The following is a 20,395-nucleotide window of genomic DNA, read 5'->3' as shown; positions in this document are numbered from 1 at the left end:
GCATGAGATGGTCTAATTGTGCAATCCACATTATGCCTGAAATTCTTTGCTCTTAATAAACATTTGCTGACTTTGCTGATGGACATATTCTGCCCTCTGGTGTTGTAACTCTGAGCTATAGCCATTGTTCAAACAAATACTCCACTGAATCCCATAAAACTGTGAGGAGAAAGAAAGGAGGAGAGACAGGTGTGGTCATGGGTAAGAAGTAATCTGACAAAACCAACACCCTAAAGTGGCATTTTCACACATTTAAGCCTTGGTTTATTAGTGTGTAGTACTTGTCTTGACCACACTCAGGCCTTTTGAATGCATGTGTATGCAGGACATGTTTATAATAATTGCTTTTGAGCAACTCATACAGTAATTATTTTTACTTTCAAATCATGACAGTCTCATATGTTATAACCATAGTTTCTTGAAAGGCTAGTCTGGTCACACCCTGAAGGCACACCCTACAGTTTTTCCCCCCACTAATCTCAGGTAGGTTTGCTGAACATCTTTTTTTCTCTCTCTTAATGCTCGTTCTTCAAACAAAGCACACTGCAAGACTGAACAAGTATAATTTTCCAAATCTCAGTCTGCTCCCACACCAAAAAAGATGGACTGAACACTAGGACCTTGCCGTACAATGAGATAGTGAATGTTAATTGGAACCTGTCCATTAATTATAGGCTCTCTCCAATAGAGAAGGTTTGGCCTCATTATATGAAAATCTCACATGTGCTCAACTGACTTGTTCAGGGATTGTTTCTGTCAGTATTAGTACTTATGTTGAAGAACTAAGCTATATATATATAACTTTGTTCTGCAAGATAAGAATCTTTCTGGGAGTCTCAGTAATCACAGTGAGGTGTGGTAAATACTGCAGAGATGGTTCATTTTGGCAGATTTAGTCAGACTTGTTTGTCATCATGCATGGGGGCAGCCACCCTCTGGCTAAGCCACCTTTATCCTATATGTTTTTGTATTACCTATACTCTCTATCAGCATAATTCATTGAAACATAGATAGGGAATTTTGGGAGGAAAGTGAAATCTGAGGTCACTGTCTCTCTAGCTTGTGGGTAATATTTAACAAACATGTTTGTTTTCTACTCTTAAAATCCAGTCACTGTACAGAGTTCAGCTACAAAGTGTGTCACTCAAGCATGTGTTAACACTGACATCTGGAATGTAAAACTAAACCTTAAAAAGACTCATATCTATGACTTAAACATGGTTAATCAAAAACAATTCAACAGAACTCTCACATCAAGTTGTCTGTTGAAGGTATTACATCTGGTGACTCACAGTGACTGTGAGACCTGCTGACACTTGCAGACGTACGTATGATATCATTTCCAGACAGTGAGGATGACATCAGTCTCACAGCTGGTTTATTAAATTGTACAGACAACTGACATGGTCTCACTAATGTTGCACCCTGACCTGAGTTGACCCCAGCAGCTTATTGACATACAGGTGACTCCTCATAACTTTCCCACTGCTTCATAGTTTCTCACTTGAAAGAAAGTCATTTCTTAATTGCTGCCTTAGCGCATCATTGTTGGTTCTATTATTGGTTTAATAGCATATTATAAGACTAAAGTCTTCACATCAATCCAGTAAAAATGCATTTGGTAAAAAGAGGGTGCAACATAGAGCAGGTCCATAGCCAATCCAGAAACCCCACCCTTATAAGACATGTTTAAATTGCTCTCAGTAAATGTCATGGTCAAAATACTGTTTCATGTAATCCTGCTGAAAAATACTACATGCCTTGATTTGATCTTAAAGTGATTCATCTTTTTTTCCCCATGTACAGTAAAATATTAGGACAAATGGTATAATAAGTATCAGAATCAGCCTAACATATGGAACATGTGTGTAATTATAAGATTTAAAGTCCTTCTCAAGTCATTGAATTCTCCAAAATTTTCAAGAATATTACAGCCTCAGACCATCACTTGTCAACTGAGAGAAAAGCCTTTAACATCAGACATTGGGCAGACAGTAATCATTACTGTGTGTACTGTATATCATTGCATGGTCATAAGAAGTCCTATCTATGTTGACATTAACCCCAGAGTAATAAATCACACAATGACTATCTCTTGGACTTTGAATCTAGAGTGAACTAAAATGTGCTTTCTGTAGTTATATTATTCTCCTGTGAAAGAATGTATAGTTGTATGTTTTTTCCCCTTTTACAATTCAGTCAGAATATAATGGTATATAGTGGAAATATTAAACATCAACTCCTATCAAAGTTTGCAATACTTCATTTACTCCAGGTTCTCAGAGTATGTAATTATCTAAAATCTTGAAGGATCACTGAAGTACACTGGTATTCTTGCTCCTTCACTTTATGCTCACTACCAATATTTCCACATAAAGTGAGGAAGCAAGAATATCACTGTGCTTGAGTGATCCTTTCAAGAATTAGTGGAAATCTGACAGTGAAAAAGTAAAAGTAGAAGCTTTTTTTTTCTTTTTTCTTTTTTATTCTTTTACAACAGAGGGTTAGGTCAGACACACCTATGGGTTATTTCTTTTCTACAACTCATGTGTAACCAGGTGGTTTATGGCACAGAGACAGACAGCACACACACACACACACACACACAAACACTCGAGCTGACTCACAGCATCACACAGGGGCGGATCCTGACACACCTGAAATAGTTGCTAGGGAGGATAACAACCAAGTTTGAAAGATAACAAACCGCACAGTCAGATACTGTGACGGTACAACAGTCGACTGGTTTCTGTTGGCTCAGGGCCATGTGATATATGCTGATGACAAATTTGTAAAGGATGTAGATAAAATAGGCCCGGCCATTAATGGTTTTTTGTGTGTGTGTTATTTCTTGATAAACAGTAGAACATACAACTGCCGACAAAAACAGGAAAGTTGAAACCTTTTCATTTTACAAAAAGCATTTATTACCGATTCATTAACTGTTGTGCAGCACATTGCAAGACAAATAATTTGCAGAGCTTTATTTTACAGATATATCCTGACATTTTTTGGAAGATAATTCTTTAACCTGCTTGCAACAGACACAGAAAATCCCCACTACATTTACATCACCAACTCCAACTTGTCATCAGATCAAATTAATACATTTCCTAGACACCAATACTCAATATTACTATCATGCAATATTGTATGATTGTTGATAGATAAAAAATGAATGAAAAATTATGAATGCTGCAATGAGAAAAAAGCAGTTGTTTCATTCTGCCTGCAGAGGTCATCAGTGTGTAACAAAACACAGCAGCAAGACACTGCAGGACTGTCAGGGAGATCTCAGTCAGCATGTCTGCAGTGGCTCAGGATCTTTTATGCTTATAATGCAAAAAAAGAGCTGTTAGTTACTTCTTAAAATGAATGTGACCTGTCAAAATAAAACAACCTATGGTCAGATTAAGGTCCTCTACTTTAACATGTCACAGTTCTAGGCAGTTTCGTTTAGTGATAACTGTTATAAAACAAACTTGGTCTCAAATATTCTGGAAATTAATTTCAAAAAGGGAAAAATGTCTTTACTCATGGATCTTTGAAAAAAACATATACTGTTTATGGCTTGGGTCAATATCTCTGAAACTGTATGTATTAGCACATTATGGCCAGAAGGGTGAAGCATTGCTAAACACATGTGGATGCAGTGGGAGCCTGATGTCACATGGTTTGATAAATATAGTTTACCAAGCAGGTGGGTGTGAATCAAACCCAACCAGTTCTCCTCTTTGTTAACACAATTGTATCCAGTTTTATGAGGTATTATTAAATTGTGCATACAGAGAACCTCACCACAGAAAATCATGATCAGCTCAAATATGTGACTGCAATGAAGTGCAAGGTTTGGTTCTGTCTTCAATGCATTCACCAATGATACAGTGATTATATGTCTTTAAAAAAGTTGGGTTTTGTGTATGAAATTGGGGGGGGGGCAGATTATAAAACAATAAAATAATATATTGGGCCAAAATCATCTAGTTGATTAAAATGTGTAACACAGCAGTGATGAAATAATAATGTATTATGGCTATAAAGTATGGCTCTACTCTCATACTTTATAAAGGCTTTATGAGTTGATTTATGGGTAATTATGGGTATTTAAGTATTTATTGGAGTTTTATACATAGGTAATAATCCATAAGGATCAATAAATTTGGGATTGCCGGTTTCTCTTATTCCAACATAACTTTCTGTTTATTTAGTTTATAAAGAAGAAAACTCAATGCTCAGTTCACCCACTTATCGGCTAAAAATGAAATGAGGCCAATCTCAACTAAATCCTTGTATTAACTACTTACCAAATTCACAACTTCAGACTGGATGGATCACTGTGGTGAAATGATCCATTCGTTGATGTTGAACATTTATAACTGCTGGTTTGAGGCTGTTAGTTAGAAATCCATTTTATGTTTCAACACCTGGCAACCCAGATGGTGTGTTGCTGATCTAAGTACTATTGATTTATGCTTTAGTAATCTTGGATGAAGCCATTAGATCTGGTCATACACGTTTGTTATAATATAAAATTTTTGAAAGAAGAAGAGTTTTATTATACTTCCCGAAAATGGGCTAAATCCTCAATGTGAATACAGAGTTGACATAACACAAGAGTGAAGTGGAGACTGACTGCATCTTACAAAAAGCAATGTGTAGTTGGGGTCACATTTCACATGTCTATGAGTTGTTAAAAACTCCACCAAATAGTGAGTTTTTCCCTCTAAACGTTTCACATGATTTCATCTCAAATTTTCAAATGATCCAACCAAAAATCAAGAGAGAATCAGGAGAGAATTAGAAGAAAACGTCCAAAAACTGAAAACATTTGTGTATCAGATGCTCTCATGAATTATCACATGATGACCCCTCTGATGTATCTGGTGACCCTTTGGAGGGCCCAACCCCTAGGATGGGAGCCATTGAACTAAACTAGCTAAATTTATAGCCAAAGTAGTTCAAACTAGCTCCACTTCCAGCAGCTAATGTGGTATTATTGTTGTGGCTGTGTTGGTACTTTTCAGTAAAGGATCAGAGTACTTCATCCACCACTGTTTAATTATCTTCTTCTTTTTTTTTTTTTTTTTTTTAAATTGAAACTACACTAGACATGTTTTTGTTGTTTGCTACAGAAATGGGCGGAGACATAGGCCTAGTTTGTCCCTCCTCCTTCCCCACGCTGATAGGGCTATTTACATGTATTTATTTGTTTATGTATGTAAATTACTTATTCAAATTTGAATGGGGATCATATAGAAATACTATTTGTACTTCTTAAATGATCAGAATCAAGTTTAGCCTACTGGAGCTTGAGACTGTGTGACTTTGTAGCAAAATGTTGGTTTAAAAAAAAAAAAGTTCCAATTGTCTTCTTTATGTGGAACAGCCGTTGCCATGGTTATGGTTTGATTGTATTCTCAAATTACATATAGTATGGTAGCAAAAATGTGAACTATAAAGATAATACACAGTCAATATTGTATTAATGTGAGAGGAATATACAAAGAAAAGCGTTGTTTTTATTATGAGTCACAGAAGGAGAGAAATAAAGAGTTCTCTCTGTATCTAACATGCTCAGATATTGCAGAGAGAATGAGCATTCTCCTATCAAAGTGGTTACCAGTGGTTACAGGTGGCCATGTTGGGGTTGAGTCAACAGCACACAGCCTTTATGGGCAGGTGTGTTACCTGTGGCTCCCTCAGGAAATACTTCCTATAGGCTCAGCTGCCGCGGCCCGCCGGAAAATACAATGTGTCAGACGACGGAAAAGATCATGAAATAGTTTTCCTCGTCCTTGTCTGTTCACTGCCATCTGCATTTTGGTGTGTGAGTTTGAGCCGCAGTGAGTCCCGCACGGGTTTTGCTGGCAGACGGAGGGAAGTGCTTCCTGATAATAAAGAGGTGCGTCTTATTTCCATTCCAGTGATTGACTGCGCACGGCTTTCACCGCCGGAGCTGCGGGCATTGACGCATTGTGGAGTCGACAGGGGGTAGCACTGCAACCCCGGCTTCTCTATACGACGGAGGCATCTATCGGCGAGACCGCGATGGCCGTGGTGCAGCTTGACACGGAGGACCATCAACCCGAGAACGGCTTCGTGTCCCCCGAAACCACGTCGCCGGGGCTGCTGACACGCATCGACGGTTCTGTCCTGCCGTTTCTCGGCGGATTTGGGAAATACCAGAAACAGATGATTGTGCTGACATGGATTCCGGCGTTATTCATTGGATTCAGCCAGTACTCTGATAATTTCCTCCTCGCACAGCCAAACAACACATGCATCCAGCCTTTGGCAAACCTGACTAATGTGACTTCAAGTCATTCCTCGTTGTTAGACAGCCCAAAAAACATCAGCGCGCGGCCGGCTCCTATCTATGCCAATGGAAGTTACGGCAACCACAATGAAACGACCAACACGCAGTGTAGGTGCAGCGAGTGGACATTTGAGCTTCACACGGGACTTGTGCAGAATGTGGTTACCAAGGTAAGCTGTTCATCTTGAGGATGGGTATTCTTTTCCATCATATTGTGTTTTTGCGTCTGTGACACCCTAGCTGCTCTAATCCTATTAGGATAGATTCATTTCAGTAAGAGGGAGAAATTCTGGCACTTATCAACACCGGAGAAGCATTAAAACATCACCCTCGAGCTGAAATCTAGGCATGTTAATTTCGCACAAATTGTGTTCTTTGACGGATTCTGAATAGTAGCTGTGGTTATGCCTCCATGATCGCATCCAAGGCGTGCCATTCTCCACAGTGGGTCGTCTAGCACATGTAAGCTAATATTGGACCAAAAAGTAGTAGGCTTGTATAGGTGAGAACATGCATCATGCTGACAGTGAGTCACCGCAACACCTGACATAAAGTGCAGACACGCCACCATTGCCAAATTGGGCAAAACTGCCAAGGCTGGTGGAATTTACCGGCTGTCCTAATGGACATAATAGACATGGAGCCTTTGATTTGGAGCAAAGGTCATTAGTGCACTCTCTAGAATAATGCAACCCCATCCCTGGCCAAACATCACCCATCCTATCACAGCCCTAAACAAACACTAGTAAGATATATTTATAGGTCTCATTCTGGGCACTTTCAGTTTGTCCATGATGTCTTTACCTCTATATCACATCACTATAGCGTTGTTATATTCCTATCTTTACAGGCCTGGCCTGTGTGCATGATGTGCTAACTGGAGGAGGAAGGGTTTTATATCTCATTACAACCAGCAGTTCCTCTCCTATTGTGGATTTTGCATGCTTATTAAAAGATATGCATTTTTATTTTTGAACAGGAAGAACACAAAACTGTTTTCCACTGAGCTCTCTGCTTCAACTACAATATTAATTAGATTATGTAATTAAAACCTCATAGAAAAGACACGCAGCAAGTACTTGAGAAACATAAAGATAAACCAGTTTACGAAAAGTCTAAAATCTAGATATACTTTACAGTGACCCCACACACGAGGACAGTAAATTGCTAATTAATCTGCTATATCTTTACCTCTGAAGAGTTTGGCATGTATGCCTTAATCAAAGGGCTTATCAGGATGAGTTTGAACTGAGGACAGGCTTTGAAGCGTCTTAATGCAACAAGAGGGGGTTGTGGCACCCTGCACTTGAGTGCACTGTTATGCCAACAGCCAATCTATTTCTTGCTGATAATGTCCCCATTTAAATACATCAAATAAAATGCAGCTGTGGCAATTCAACTCAGTAATGAACTGAGGGACAGTTTACATCTTGATTAAATCTTCTACAGTGTCATTTGGAGGTGGGGTCACATGAACTGAGGCCAGACTGATAAACTGTTTTATGCAGCATTTAAAATACTCTTAAATTGCAGCTTTATGATGTCATATGTTAGGGGAATTGATTGGGTGGGCTCCATATTACAAACTATCAAAAAATGTCTCTGCTCTCACGGGTCAAATACACACATGACTTTTCTTCTATGAAGGATTAGTACTGAAAACACTGCAGCTACTCTCATGCTGGCGTTGCAACCTGTAGATACTTATATTTGTGTTGCCTTTGCACACATACAAAGAATGTCATGTTGACACTACCACCACTTCAGATCAGTGTTGGGCCTAAGCAGTTGGTATAAGAGTCTGACTGTGCTCATCTTCCCTGACCCATGCAGTCGACATTCTGACAAGGTCACCATCAGGAGAAATTGAGTTGAGCTGCGTGCAGAATCCCAGAAGTGGAGCCAAAACTAAAGCAGAATCGATTCTCCTGTTGTTCACCCGCCTTGGTTCTGTTGACAACCTGCTTCTCACTCTTGCAAGGCCCCCTTTCTCCGAACCCAGTGTTGAAAGTGGGATGTGACACTACAGCAGGAAGTGATGACTTGGCATTTCTCCCTGTGTTTGGATTGCCAAGGCATAACTTCACATGACTGGGTGCAGCTATCTGTGACACCCAATGCCCAAAAAGTAGAGCAGAGTGCCAACACTGAAGGCACGCAGCAGTGTCTTTCTGTCAAAGTGTACCGACACACTCTAAGCCCGTACAATGCTGTTGATCCTTAATATCACATGTGAACAACGTGTATATTTTTGTATGAAGATGTTTCCACTGTGTGCGCCACATACGTTTTTTTAAACTCTAGAATCAGTAGTACAGGGATACTAAACATCTCCCCTCGCTCCTAGTTCTCAGGGCATCACAGAAAGAAGGCTTTGATGGAGGCAGCAAAGGTTGAGGCGGTTGTGAAGGATCCAAAGTGGTTAATGTGGAGACCCATTCTAATTGAGTCAAAGCTCTCCTCAGGGTCCGCCGTAATTGGACTGAGCCTTAGAAATGAGAATGTATCCTTACTCAGAGACAGGCCCAGTCTTTCTGCAACCTCCCCTACTCTGCTTCCATGTAGATGTGTAGTAGCTGCATACACTGCTTGAAATAGTGGACTCAGAACCTTTTCAAAGTAAAGAATAACTTCTCCCTGGATCCACTATGGCAGTCTGGTTCTTGTCTATTAGTCAGACACACTTGGCATTTAGCAGTTGATAAATTTAGGTTTTTCCTTTTTGTTATACGCTTTGTACTGTTGTGAAATAATGCTTGGATTGTTAAAGAAACTAAAATATCACCTTATTTTAAGCTGTTTAAATCTAGAAATCTAGTTTGCTGGTTGATGCTTCATAAATATAATGATTTGAAGTTTTTCTTTGCCATACATATCTGAGTATTTTCAGAATGTTTACTGTTGCTTGGACCAAACAAGACATTTGATGATGTCAGCTTTGGCTCAGGGAAATTATAACAGGCATTTTTCACAATTTTCTGACATATTATGGACAATATTATTAATGGGTTAATCAAGAAAGTAGCCCTGCCCGCTGCAGTCATATAGTATGTCATTGCCATTTCTGTATTTTTTTCCTAAGAATATAGGTTTGCATTGTATGTATGTATGGAAGTGATAAGAAAGATATGTTGTAAAAGTACATGGACTGGTACACCCAGACCCAGTATCAATGTGCTGGAAGTTGCACACCCATAGATCTGAAAGATGATACTGAAGATGAACACCCATGTAGGCCTCTCTGCACTGTGTCTCTTCATATTGTTTACCCAGCTGGTTGGCTCCTACAACAGACCCCGGATCAGTGTGGGACACTTTGAAACGGTTTCAGCTGTCGAAAGGCGGTGACCCCACTGCAGATATCCAGTCAGCACACAATGACAGCCACTCACAGCGTCAGCTGGGAGGAAAAGACGGTGGTGTGACCAAGAGATAAAACTCTGTTGAGGCTCTCTGTGTGTGTGTGTGTGTGTGTGACAGGAGTGTGTGTGCTGCAGGCTCATTTCTGATAAGTGCTGTTTTTTAACTGGGAGGGGTAACTGTGGGGTGTCTGACCCTTGGACATGGTTTTAAGGTTGTTTTTTTAGGATTGTGTGATGGAATTTAGGTTTTGGTGAGAATTGTGTACAGTAGTTGTGGTTTCACTGTCAACAAAAGGAGGCAATGAATAATAGATTTGTTGTTTCCCCATCTGTCGCTGTTAGTTGCAGGAAAATATAGCTGCTATCATCCAGCTTGTCAAAATGTTAGTGTATCTTCTGATGTGCAGTATAGTATAGTCCACAGGCTACATTAGCATGATAGTTTTTTGAAACATGGTAATGATTAGATATCTAAACATGCTCTCTGGCAGTAAGGCCCCCAGGCTCCAATGTCAGATATGAGTTTTGCTTCTTCCTTAACTTTTCTGCACTACAAAGCTGTATTAAAAAGTAAGTATGTGCAGTATAGATTTTTCTTTTTGCTCTCACTCACCCTTTTTACATCACTTTTCTTTTTCTCTTTCACCCTCACCCACGCCCACCACACGAAAGGATTTTAATCCAAGTGTGAGGCAGCAGTGCTAAAACTTGCCTTTGGAAGCAGAAAGAGTCTGATAGCTGGGGCAATGGTCTGTTGCTAGGCAGTAACTATGCAGCAGTCTCTCCATGTGTTTTCTATCTTCTCTTCACAACTGCTTTTAAGCATCTCTATCTCTCTTTTCTTTAGCCTGGTATGGTTTCCATACATTTCTTTCTTTGCATATCTCCTCATCTCTTATTTATGCCCCATTCCTACATTTTATAATTGGTATTTTCATTTTCTTCATTCCTCCCTCCTCCTGTGCTCTCTCTTCCTCCTCGTCTGGCCCTCCCTTGAAACCCACCACCCACTACTCTGTAGTTCAACGAGTGCAGAAATGTGCAGCTGTATTTGTGAGTGTCTTCATCTCAACTAATGAGACTTGATGGTGTAGGCTGATCATTGTTGTCCAGTCATTTGAGAGAGGTCAGCAGACACCCCAGGGATTTTAACTGATTTGCCTCTGGCCCTTCATTGTTTTGCATTTCTGTTAGCTAATAGATTTATGCTTCTAACCCAACTCTACACACTGACTTCTATTCATTATTCCCAAATGAGCAGGACAATAGCAAGAGAGCAACTGACTGAAATAATAGGCACACAGCAGACACAAGCTGCATAGATTTGACTCATGCTTTGATTGATTTGCTGGGATTTCTCTGCTCTGTTAGAGCTGAAAGTCTGTCCATATTTTTTCCACTAGTGCTAAAAGCAGTGTCCATTAATGATTGCGTATGAGCTCAGTCAATGTTGGCTAGGAGAGAGACCTGGTTAATAATACATGCCAAGTGGCAAATGCTTTTAAATAAAACACACTAATGATACTTGGCAATCAAAACCAACCATGCCCTTCCCATTCAGCTACACATTTCAACACTTGTGAGACGTTTGCTGCTTTGTGTTCAGCATGTGACTTGGGAATGCTGACATGTTAGTATTTTACAACATTGGTCATCTGTCTGTGGTCACCCGGAGCTGTCTGTTCTGTACAGTCACCAAGCTGTCCTCCAGCTGTGCACTGCCTGTCCCCGTGTCATTGAAGTCAAAGTTTCATTTCAGTGCATATAGTGGTTTGTCACAGTCCTGGAGGACGACAGCTCCACATTTTTAAATACTGTTTGGTTGTGCAGCCATTGCACAACAGGAACTTGTTTGCCTACCCTGTGTCTTTTTCTCTGCTGACATTGATACTGAAACCATGAATGAGTGGCATGCCTGGATCATGTGATGGCTGGGTGGCTCTTGGTAATCCTGGAGCGTTCCATTCTGAACAGGTCACTGTGGTGGAGGTTATGAGAGGTTAGATCCCCTCTGAGAAAAATGTAAGAACAAACTGCATTTTGTATTTCATCACAAGGTTGAGCTGCCACTGCATGAAACAATACGATTTTCTCTCAACATGGCAGTTTTTCTTTTGTTGTATTTTTTATTACTGATACAGCTGAGAAGCATAAGTTGTCTAATTCATTTCCTTGTGCTACTCTACGAGGATTATTAAATAATTATTAAAATCAGTGTCCTATAGTCAAAGGTTCAGGTATCATTATTATAAGGCTGTGGCTCAGGCTGTGAATTTCTTCCTACGAACATGTGTAAGAGCTTTCCAATTGCTCCTCTGCCTTGTTACAACCCCTGCTCTTGTTGTATATAGGGTCCATTTGTCACAACTTGACTGTGGGGGGAAAAAACAGGTTGATACATGCAAAGCAGAACACACCACATTGTTTGCACTCTAGGAATCTCACTGCTGCTAGGAGTCATCGAAGAAAATGAGTACTGACTGTAATTGTCCTTCTAAACATACCTGAGAGGAAGCATAAATAAATATACTTTTTCTGAAATGTTGACCCAGTTATTTTTGAATGAGGAAGTAATTACGGATTACAAATGAGTTTTCCCATCATGTTTGGTGCCATTTTGAATCAAATACCTACCTGATGAGAGCTTTGGATTTGGAAATCTTTAATTAATCATTTTTAAAATTCAACAGCTTTTTGATACTTGATTTCAGAATCAAAGAGAAATGCCTCCTGGCTCTGTCACCTGACTCAGCTGTAAAGAGCATTTTAGCATCTTTGAGCTCATTATTCTCTCACTGCTCTCATCAGCTGTTTGCAGTAAGAAAGCTTATATAAACTGACTGTAGGCTACCTGCAGAGCATCATGCAGCAGACAGGCAAAGCTAGTGACAATTGGGGCAATATGTGCCCTTCACATATTTCAATGTTATGTGTTTTGAGTTGTTATAATGGCCTATAAATAAGACAGACCTAGAGGAGAATGATAGTACATTATATATCCTCGCTTGAAAAAACAATATTCATCTTTCACTTCCACAGCATAAATGTCTTGAAACTAACACCTGTGTTTATTTGTCTCTACAGTGGAGTCTGGTGTGTGACTCAGCATGGAAAGTCCACATTGCAAAGTTCTCTCTATTGGTGGGCTCCATCTTTGGATACCTGGTGTTTGGAATCCTTGCAGACTGGTAAGCTTTTTAGCAAAGTTGTATATACAGTTGTGTACGATCAAAACCCCTGTTTTAAACTGAAAGTGTCCAGAGACAAAAAACATATTTTTGCTTCATTCTTGTAGGTTTGGCCGCCACCCGGTACTGATCATATCGGTACTGTTCATGCTGGTGTTCGGTTTGACTGTGGCCTTCTCTGTCAACGTCCCCATGTTCAGCACCCTGCGCTTCTTTGAAGGCTTTTGCCTGGCAGGAATCACCCTGTCTCTTTACGTCCTCAGTAAGTCTTTAACTCTCAATTAACAGCCCTGTGCTAGTTGACCATCTGCTAAACCCTACCTCCAAATACCTGCTGTACCTATGCCTGTCAAGCTTTCTGTTTCAGCATGGCATGTAGTTTACAGTGATAACGCTGGTAGATATACCATCTAGGTCTTTTGTAATGTTTAAAACAATTGGTCTTTGACTTGACACAGAATTCAACAAAACCCAGCCTCTTATTTCTATTTTGTCAGCTGGAATGATAAACTGTCACTAGCAGATTTGATCCTGTAGCTAGCTAGCCAAAAAATGCTATAGCTGTGAGCTGGTTGAAAACGTTTTGGCAATTCTGGCTAACTAGCTACCTAACAAGACTTTTGCTAGTTATGATTGTAAATCTAGATAGATGACATCTTGTGCCAAATTTGCATATCTGTGACATCTTAATTACATTACTTAATTACATGGGCCTACGTACAAGATGTTTTTAAAAGCTGAATGAAGTTAAATAAACTAAACTGACTATTATAGTATATATTGTATTATAAACTGACTAGTTATTTCTTCAGCTATTTTTCTTTTCAAGCAGCCCTCAATGTGTTTCTAAATTTACCTCTAGTGAAATATTTATGCCAACAGAAGTATCATAAATAGAGAGATGATCACTATTATTAATTCTGTCTATTTTGACAAAACAGAATCAAATCAACGGTTGATCATATAGAGGCCAGTGGTCATATTTAGAAAATGCAGTCTATTCCATGGAATTTATTTTGCAATGTGCAGGCCAAGCAGGTTTGTTTGGGGCTTGGCTCTATGTCTAGGAAGTGAGGGCTGCTCTTCAACATTGTAGGGAGTATTCTTTGTGAGGTCTGAGTAAATATTCATACAGAATTCAATTTCACATATTTAAAAATATGCACATTTCACTAATGTGATTTTATCCTGTGCTTTACCAGCTAAGTAAATATTGTAATTGCTGTATCAGCGCTCTGATAATTATTGCAATATTAATATTGTCCACATGTCCCATCCTCAATCCTGCCTATTTTCCCGCTGTTGCTGTTCTCATTAACAACCAGACACACCTAATCAAAACAGGCTATTTCACTTTAATTCATGTCCCTAGCTGAGGGTAGCATTCGCCCGAAAAAAGAGTAATTGTGTTGCAGTGACCTTCTAACATGTATTAAACTGAGTATCATTGTCAAGATAAATTCTCATTACTGAGCAACTGCCCGTCTGTTTACCCTTGAAGTGAACTCTTTAATTTTCATTTAAGTGTACAATCATGTGTCTTTCCCTGAGATTTTAATCCTTGTTACTGCTAGTCAATAGCCTGATAACGACTGAAGGGGGTGGGGGCGATATGTGGGTGATGCTTGTTTTACCCATCACTGCAAAAACAGTCCATGCTGTCTGTGATGAATCCCCTTGATTGGCCGTTCATTTGTAACAGTAAAAGGTTTAATTAATCCTTGCAGTTGTAACATAGTGCTAATTCCAAAGAATGGGAAGGAAGGGACTTTTCTCTCCTGATAATTGGCCGTGCAGCTGATGCACATTCTGGTATCTGGCAATGGATCCTTAAAAGCCTCTTTGGCTGCAGTAATTGACCAATGCAGAGGGAGGTTGCAAAAGTGGAGGGGATGGAGCAAGGGCAAGATGATGAAGGAAGGGGCCCTCAGTGTCCTTGTCATTTTAATTTACTCCACACTGTATTCTGCACCTTGAAAAGCTCCACCGTGCTCCCAAAATAGAAGGACCGTTTAGTCTGCTCCCAGGACAAAGGAGAGAGGGCGGCACAGAAGAAGGCCAAAGGGTGGAGTTAAACTGTACACCATCTTATCAAATTTAAATGAACTTGGCATCAGTGTTCATTGTCTTCACATCGGTTTACAGTTCATGCTTGAATAGTTCAGTCATCATGATAACTTTTTAGTGGTCAATATTTTTCTACATGTCTTGTTTTCCTCCTTTACAAAGTCATTTATTAATACATTTATTTTTTTGACAAGTAGAATAGTATTCTCTCTGTAAATATCCTCTGTGAGTGAAATTGAGGAATAACAAAGAGAAAAATCAAAATGTTTGAATGAGTAAATTGTAAGCCTCACATTAGGGGTTGCAAAAGACAAAGGCAAGGGACCACTGCAATACTGTACGATTCAGGTGGTTCTTAATATCCTGTATCCTATATCATGTGTGTTGTTCTCTCTTCATTTACAGAGTACAATTATTGTGAGTCAAAGTGAAGAATGATGCTTGTTTTCTTACATCTCCTCTTCTTTATTTCCTTCATATAATTCTCTCTGTGGTTCTGACTTCTGTTATTCTGCTACCTCTCTCAGTCTCTACTTTTCACCTTCTGTTTCCCACTCCTGCTTTCTCATTGTCTACCCTATTTTTTACATTCTTTGCATTTGCAATTCTACAAAACTGTCTGCAATCTGCAATGTAGTGATTGCAGAGTAAATTTAGCGGTCAGGAACAATCTGATGTGATTGTATAGACATTCTTTCCTTTTTTCAGTCACTGTATAAAATATAACCTTACCCTCAGCAATCATATTCAAGTACGTCAGCAGTGGCTGAGAGTGGAAGAAGTTGGCAGGTATATATTCAGTATTAGAGACATTAGAGTTAAAGTTTCTGTAGCTTTGTTGAAAAGTAACTGTACTGGGAGCGGGTGTAGATTTTGAGTATGGACAGTAGGGACATCCCCCGTCCCAGTGTGTTGCTGGATTGTTCGGGCAAATATTTTTGCCAATCTCAAACAATTGAGCTGCTTTAACTCCACATAATTTTAAAGGTTGAATATGTAGAATATTTATTAAAAGCTATATTTTGTTTAAAATAATACAGCCACAGGGGCGTTTTGAGGGGTACAGAATGAAAGTATTGCTTTTCCATAAAAAAAATATTTAGTCTGAGTTAATATTTTTAAATTTTTTTGATGGGTTCGACAATGACGTTCTGACACGTTCTGTGTACATTGTACCAGCCAATTAACGGCCGGAATTGCGGGTTGCCAGGGTTGTCTGTTGTTCCGGTGCAGCTACTGTAGGCTGGCACTGGGTGAAATGGAGTTGTAAACAAACACGGCCGTGTTGGACTCACTAAAACCAGCGTTTTTTGCTCTCAAGTACAACTTTTCATCACAAAACTTCGAAGGTAAGACAGAATATCTGTTAGTCACTGTAAATAAGTGGTTGTTTACCTTTGTATGCTGCTGGTTCACTGAGTATTTAGCGCAATAATAGTGGTACTGTTGAACTCGCCAGGGTCTTAGCTTTCATATGAGATGCTATTTGTTTGTGTACCATGAAGTATCAAAACGGTAGCAATGTAAATGTGGACAGTGGGTTGACTTTCTGACACTATTCGGATTTTGATATTTGATCATTAACCTCTTAACGCACGCTGTTCCGTTCACGGGACGGGACGGATGTTAGGAGGTAGCCACACGGTCTTCTGAATGTTTTAAACACCAACCCTTAAACATATATACTCATGCCGTACATTGTTGGAAAGCTTAGATTGTTCTGATTCATTCAAGACCACTCACGACTTATATGGTTGCTCACAGCCGATTAGCTCGGCTAGCCACTCAGCTAAGTGAGAAAAGCTATAATGCCTACATACCTTCAAAGTCTTCCCTTTATCCACAACGATCATCTTATGACTCAGGACTTTCTGTACAGCTCGCCAAGTATCCATTCTTGTGAAATATGAAATCCGTTTCCATAAAACCGGAATATTTTCCTCAATATGTCCATGTATTTAGTCCAACACGTAACGTAATAACACAAATAACAAACCATATACGGTCCGTTTACGTCATTTCCTGACCTGCGCGTCCATCTCAGACTACACGTGACTAGATGTTTACGACCGTGAGCCTCTTCTGCTTCTGACGACACCACACACAAGCCAATCGGTGTTTAGGATTAGGCAGTACATGCAGAGACATTGCTGCTACTCCCACTGGCGTTACAATGTAATGTACCTCGGTGGTTTCAAGTCAGTTACAGCGAGGGTATGTTCGCTTCCTGTTTTCAAAATAAAAGCACCAACTCTATCGTTATGGTTTTCTTAATAATAAAAGGCAACGCGTGTTTTATTTTGTGAAAATGACCGGAAGTGCGTTACTCGCTACGGCTAACTTGAGTGGCTCCGAATTCGCAGGAACAAAACTTTAAGCAGATGTTATTTGGACAAATTAGCGTCACATTGTGGATCTAAAGGGCTACTTTCTCGCCTAAAAAGGTTAGACATGTGGATAAAGTGGTATATTTACAGAGTTAGAGCTAAAATAAAATCCGGCACCGGATCTGGCAACCCGACTGCTGGAATTACTTTTTGGTTGTTGCGACTTGACAGAGTTGTCAGATTTGGGTGTTTTCTGCAAAAAGTGCACAATATTTAAAGAAGGAAAGAGTAGGATATGGGGGATACTTGACCTGATGACCTGGTGAACCTTCACTTGAAGCTATACACTGACTAGCAATAGCCCAGCAGCAGCAGTAGGGGAGTCTGTAAGGTGGAGAATCTGAAGGAGTTTAGTCTATAACAATATTCTGTAATCAATCCAAATATCTTAATTTTTTAAAAGAGTGATTTTTATTTACTAACTAATGCCATTTCATTTTCCATGGGTGGTTCAAGAGCAGTGTCATGATTGCATGTGTGTCATTAAGACATGACCATTATTTACAAGCTAAATTAGCCAAAGCTTGTCCAACTGGTTTGTGTGTGACTGTCAGGCATCATTTCATTATGAAAATCCTGTCAGCGGCAGCCTGAGCAGAACAGAGACACAAAGACAGGTGATCTGCAGCCTCTCAGGTAAGCTGTGTGAATCGGTTTGCATCAACAGCAAACAGGCTCTTCATGGTTTCTTCCTTCAGGCTCAAATGAGCAATTATAATTCAGGCTAGTAGTCCCTCATTTAATAAACATAAAAACAACATATTGGCTACAAAAACGTCATCTAGTCAGTCATTTATATTTCCATTGCTGTTGTTGCAGGATTTCCCATTGCAGTTGGGCACTAACCAAACTAATTTCCCTTCATAAGCTTCTTCATTGTTTTAAAGAACCGTGTCCTCGTGAAAAAAGCCTGCTACAGTGCTATACAGTAAACTCAACCTGCAAAGGGCTTAACTGCACTGTTTGAGCCTTGCTTATGTGCAGTGTTGGGGAAGCTACTTTGCAAGCGTAGTTTGTAAAACTACATGTAGTTCAGAAATGTAAATCAGTCAACAAAAAATGTAATAAAAAATACAAAGAGGTAGACATATTATAGATTGGTGTGTCTTTGTGTCTTGAACAACAATGTTGGCATGTCATGACATGATTCATGCCTTTTTTCAAAGAGAGTTCTGTAACACAATAATGATAAAATAAAATGTATATTATATAGGTTTTTTTTTATAAAAAATATTTCATGTTATTGGTCAGAATTGTAGTTTGTAAATTGAGTAGTTAAACTACAAAAAATGACCCAATTAGTTGAAATACTTGACACAGCACAAAATGTCGTTTAACTACCAGCAAGTTACAGCAAATTGTAGTTAAGCTATGTAGTTCAACTACATGTAGTTTAAGTCTCCCTAACACTGCTTATGTGTTGCTATACCGCCGCCCTTATTTCTGATCATGCCTGGCCTCTGTCACATGATATTTACCCTGCAGACACTTTGTATTGACAAAACTCCACTAGAGCTGCAAGAGTAGGAACACAGTCGTTCAATAACACATTACTGGAGCGAATCAATACCTCCACTTCAAGGCATTCTGTTTCGGGTATTTTCTTGCATTCGCATGAACACTAAACTTGGCCATATGCTAAGAATTTAGCTAAAAGCTAATATTTGGTGTAGTCTTGATGGTGTGTGAGTCATATGACATCTCTGAATGTAACATTAGAAAACCACATGACCCTCTTTAGGGGCTTGCTTTTTTTGACAGTGCTTACAAAGGAAAGTCTGAGCCGAATCCCAGCTTGGAGTGTTTGCACTGGAGACATAACACTAATCCCCCCCCTTTCTCATCAATGCATGTGAAATTACTGCGAGTCTTACTTCCTGCATTTTAAATGGTGGGTGCCATTTTAATATATTATTTTTTTATAGAAAGAAGCAATGTGATGACAATGACAATCTCTGTTTGCATTTCAGGACATTTTTTTAAATACTTGTGAATAAGGTGGTAGTTAGCAGGCAGCAACCTCCCTGACGTCCTTGTATGTTAACCCATCATGCCCTAGAGGCAAAAAGTTGCGAATCCATTGAATTGTTAGGAAACGGGTGAGCCTTTTTCAAGAGTGCAGAGCAATTTGCACACAACCACTATCCATTCTGCCAGAATGGCCTGTCGAACTTAGGCCCACCACGGGGCCCAACAAGGCTGATGTGAAGTGACACTTAGGCTGCTCCTGAAGCTAACTGCCACACAGAGACAGAAATAAAGGAGAAAGAGAGAATTGAAAAAAGAATCCGGACCAGCAACTAGGATGAGGAGGAAAAAAAAACTTAACATAAAGACTGAGAGGAATGTGGGCACTGGATGGAGAAAGCAAGATTTTTCATCTCTGACAGTACTAGACTTCATAGGCAATGTGATACAATTACATCACCACTGCAAATGAAGTGTTTCTGCACATTAACATTAAGGTCTTTCTTGTGTATGCCAAGTTAATGCATCTCTTAACTACATTGATCTACATCATGTTGGCTCCAAAGTCAAACAACAAAATAGCGAAGCCGGTAGCTATAGAGTGTCATCTGATGCAGCACTGCTATTTATACCACAGTGCTCCATCAGTGTGTGCTAGCCTTTGTAGCGTACAAGCAGTGCAGGCCAGGCAATGTTCATAGAGCCTATAGCTGAGCTTCATGGTTCTGCTCAGTAATGCATTTTTTACAGTAAACAGACTCCCCCACCCATCTCCCACTAGCCCCCCCCTTCCCCCCCCCCCCCCCCAATACAAATACACACACTGCACATCAACAAGCTGAGTCATGCTAGGTTGCACTTGGTTGTTTGTGTGAGAATTTTGTGATCAGCTTGAGATGATGTGATTGTGTTCTGGGGCAGTAGGCCAGAGCTGGCTCTGTGTTTACACATATTATATCATGCTCTATCATCAGTTGTTTGGGGATTTTCTAGGAGAGAGGAGAGATATACAGCCTTTTTCCTTTAAAGTATTTATTTACACTAAATGTCAGTGCAGCAATATATATATATTTTTTTTTACAGTTTTCATAAAGACAGAACACATAA

The 20,395-nt window shown here is 39.6% G+C and overlaps 1 protein-coding gene across 1 annotated transcript in view; it reads left to right on the top strand.

Annotated features, from left to right (window-relative positions):
• Positions 1-5,794: 5,794 nt before the first annotated feature.
• The window catches only part of slc22a23 (solute carrier family 22 member 23), a 38,283-nt gene continuing 23,682 nt past the window's right edge, over positions 5,795-20,395 (top strand). The window contains exons 1-3 of the mRNA XM_053330208.1: positions 5,795-6,486; positions 12,763-12,866; positions 12,974-13,128. Of these exons, the coding sequence (XP_053186183.1) occupies positions 6,049-6,486; positions 12,763-12,866; positions 12,974-13,128 (697 nt within the window). The 5' untranslated portion in view covers positions 5,795-6,048. The remainder of the gene's footprint in view (positions 6,487-12,762; positions 12,867-12,973; positions 13,129-20,395) is intronic.

The sequence above is a fragment of the Scomber japonicus genome, chromosome 12 (genome assembly GCF_027409825.1).
Source record: "Scomber japonicus isolate fScoJap1 chromosome 12, fScoJap1.pri, whole genome shotgun sequence".
NCBI classification, from domain to species: Eukaryota; Metazoa; Chordata; class Actinopteri; order Scombriformes; family Scombridae; genus Scomber; species Scomber japonicus.
Note: the sequence above shows the minus strand (reverse complement) of the source record. Positions and strands in the feature narration are given on the sequence as shown.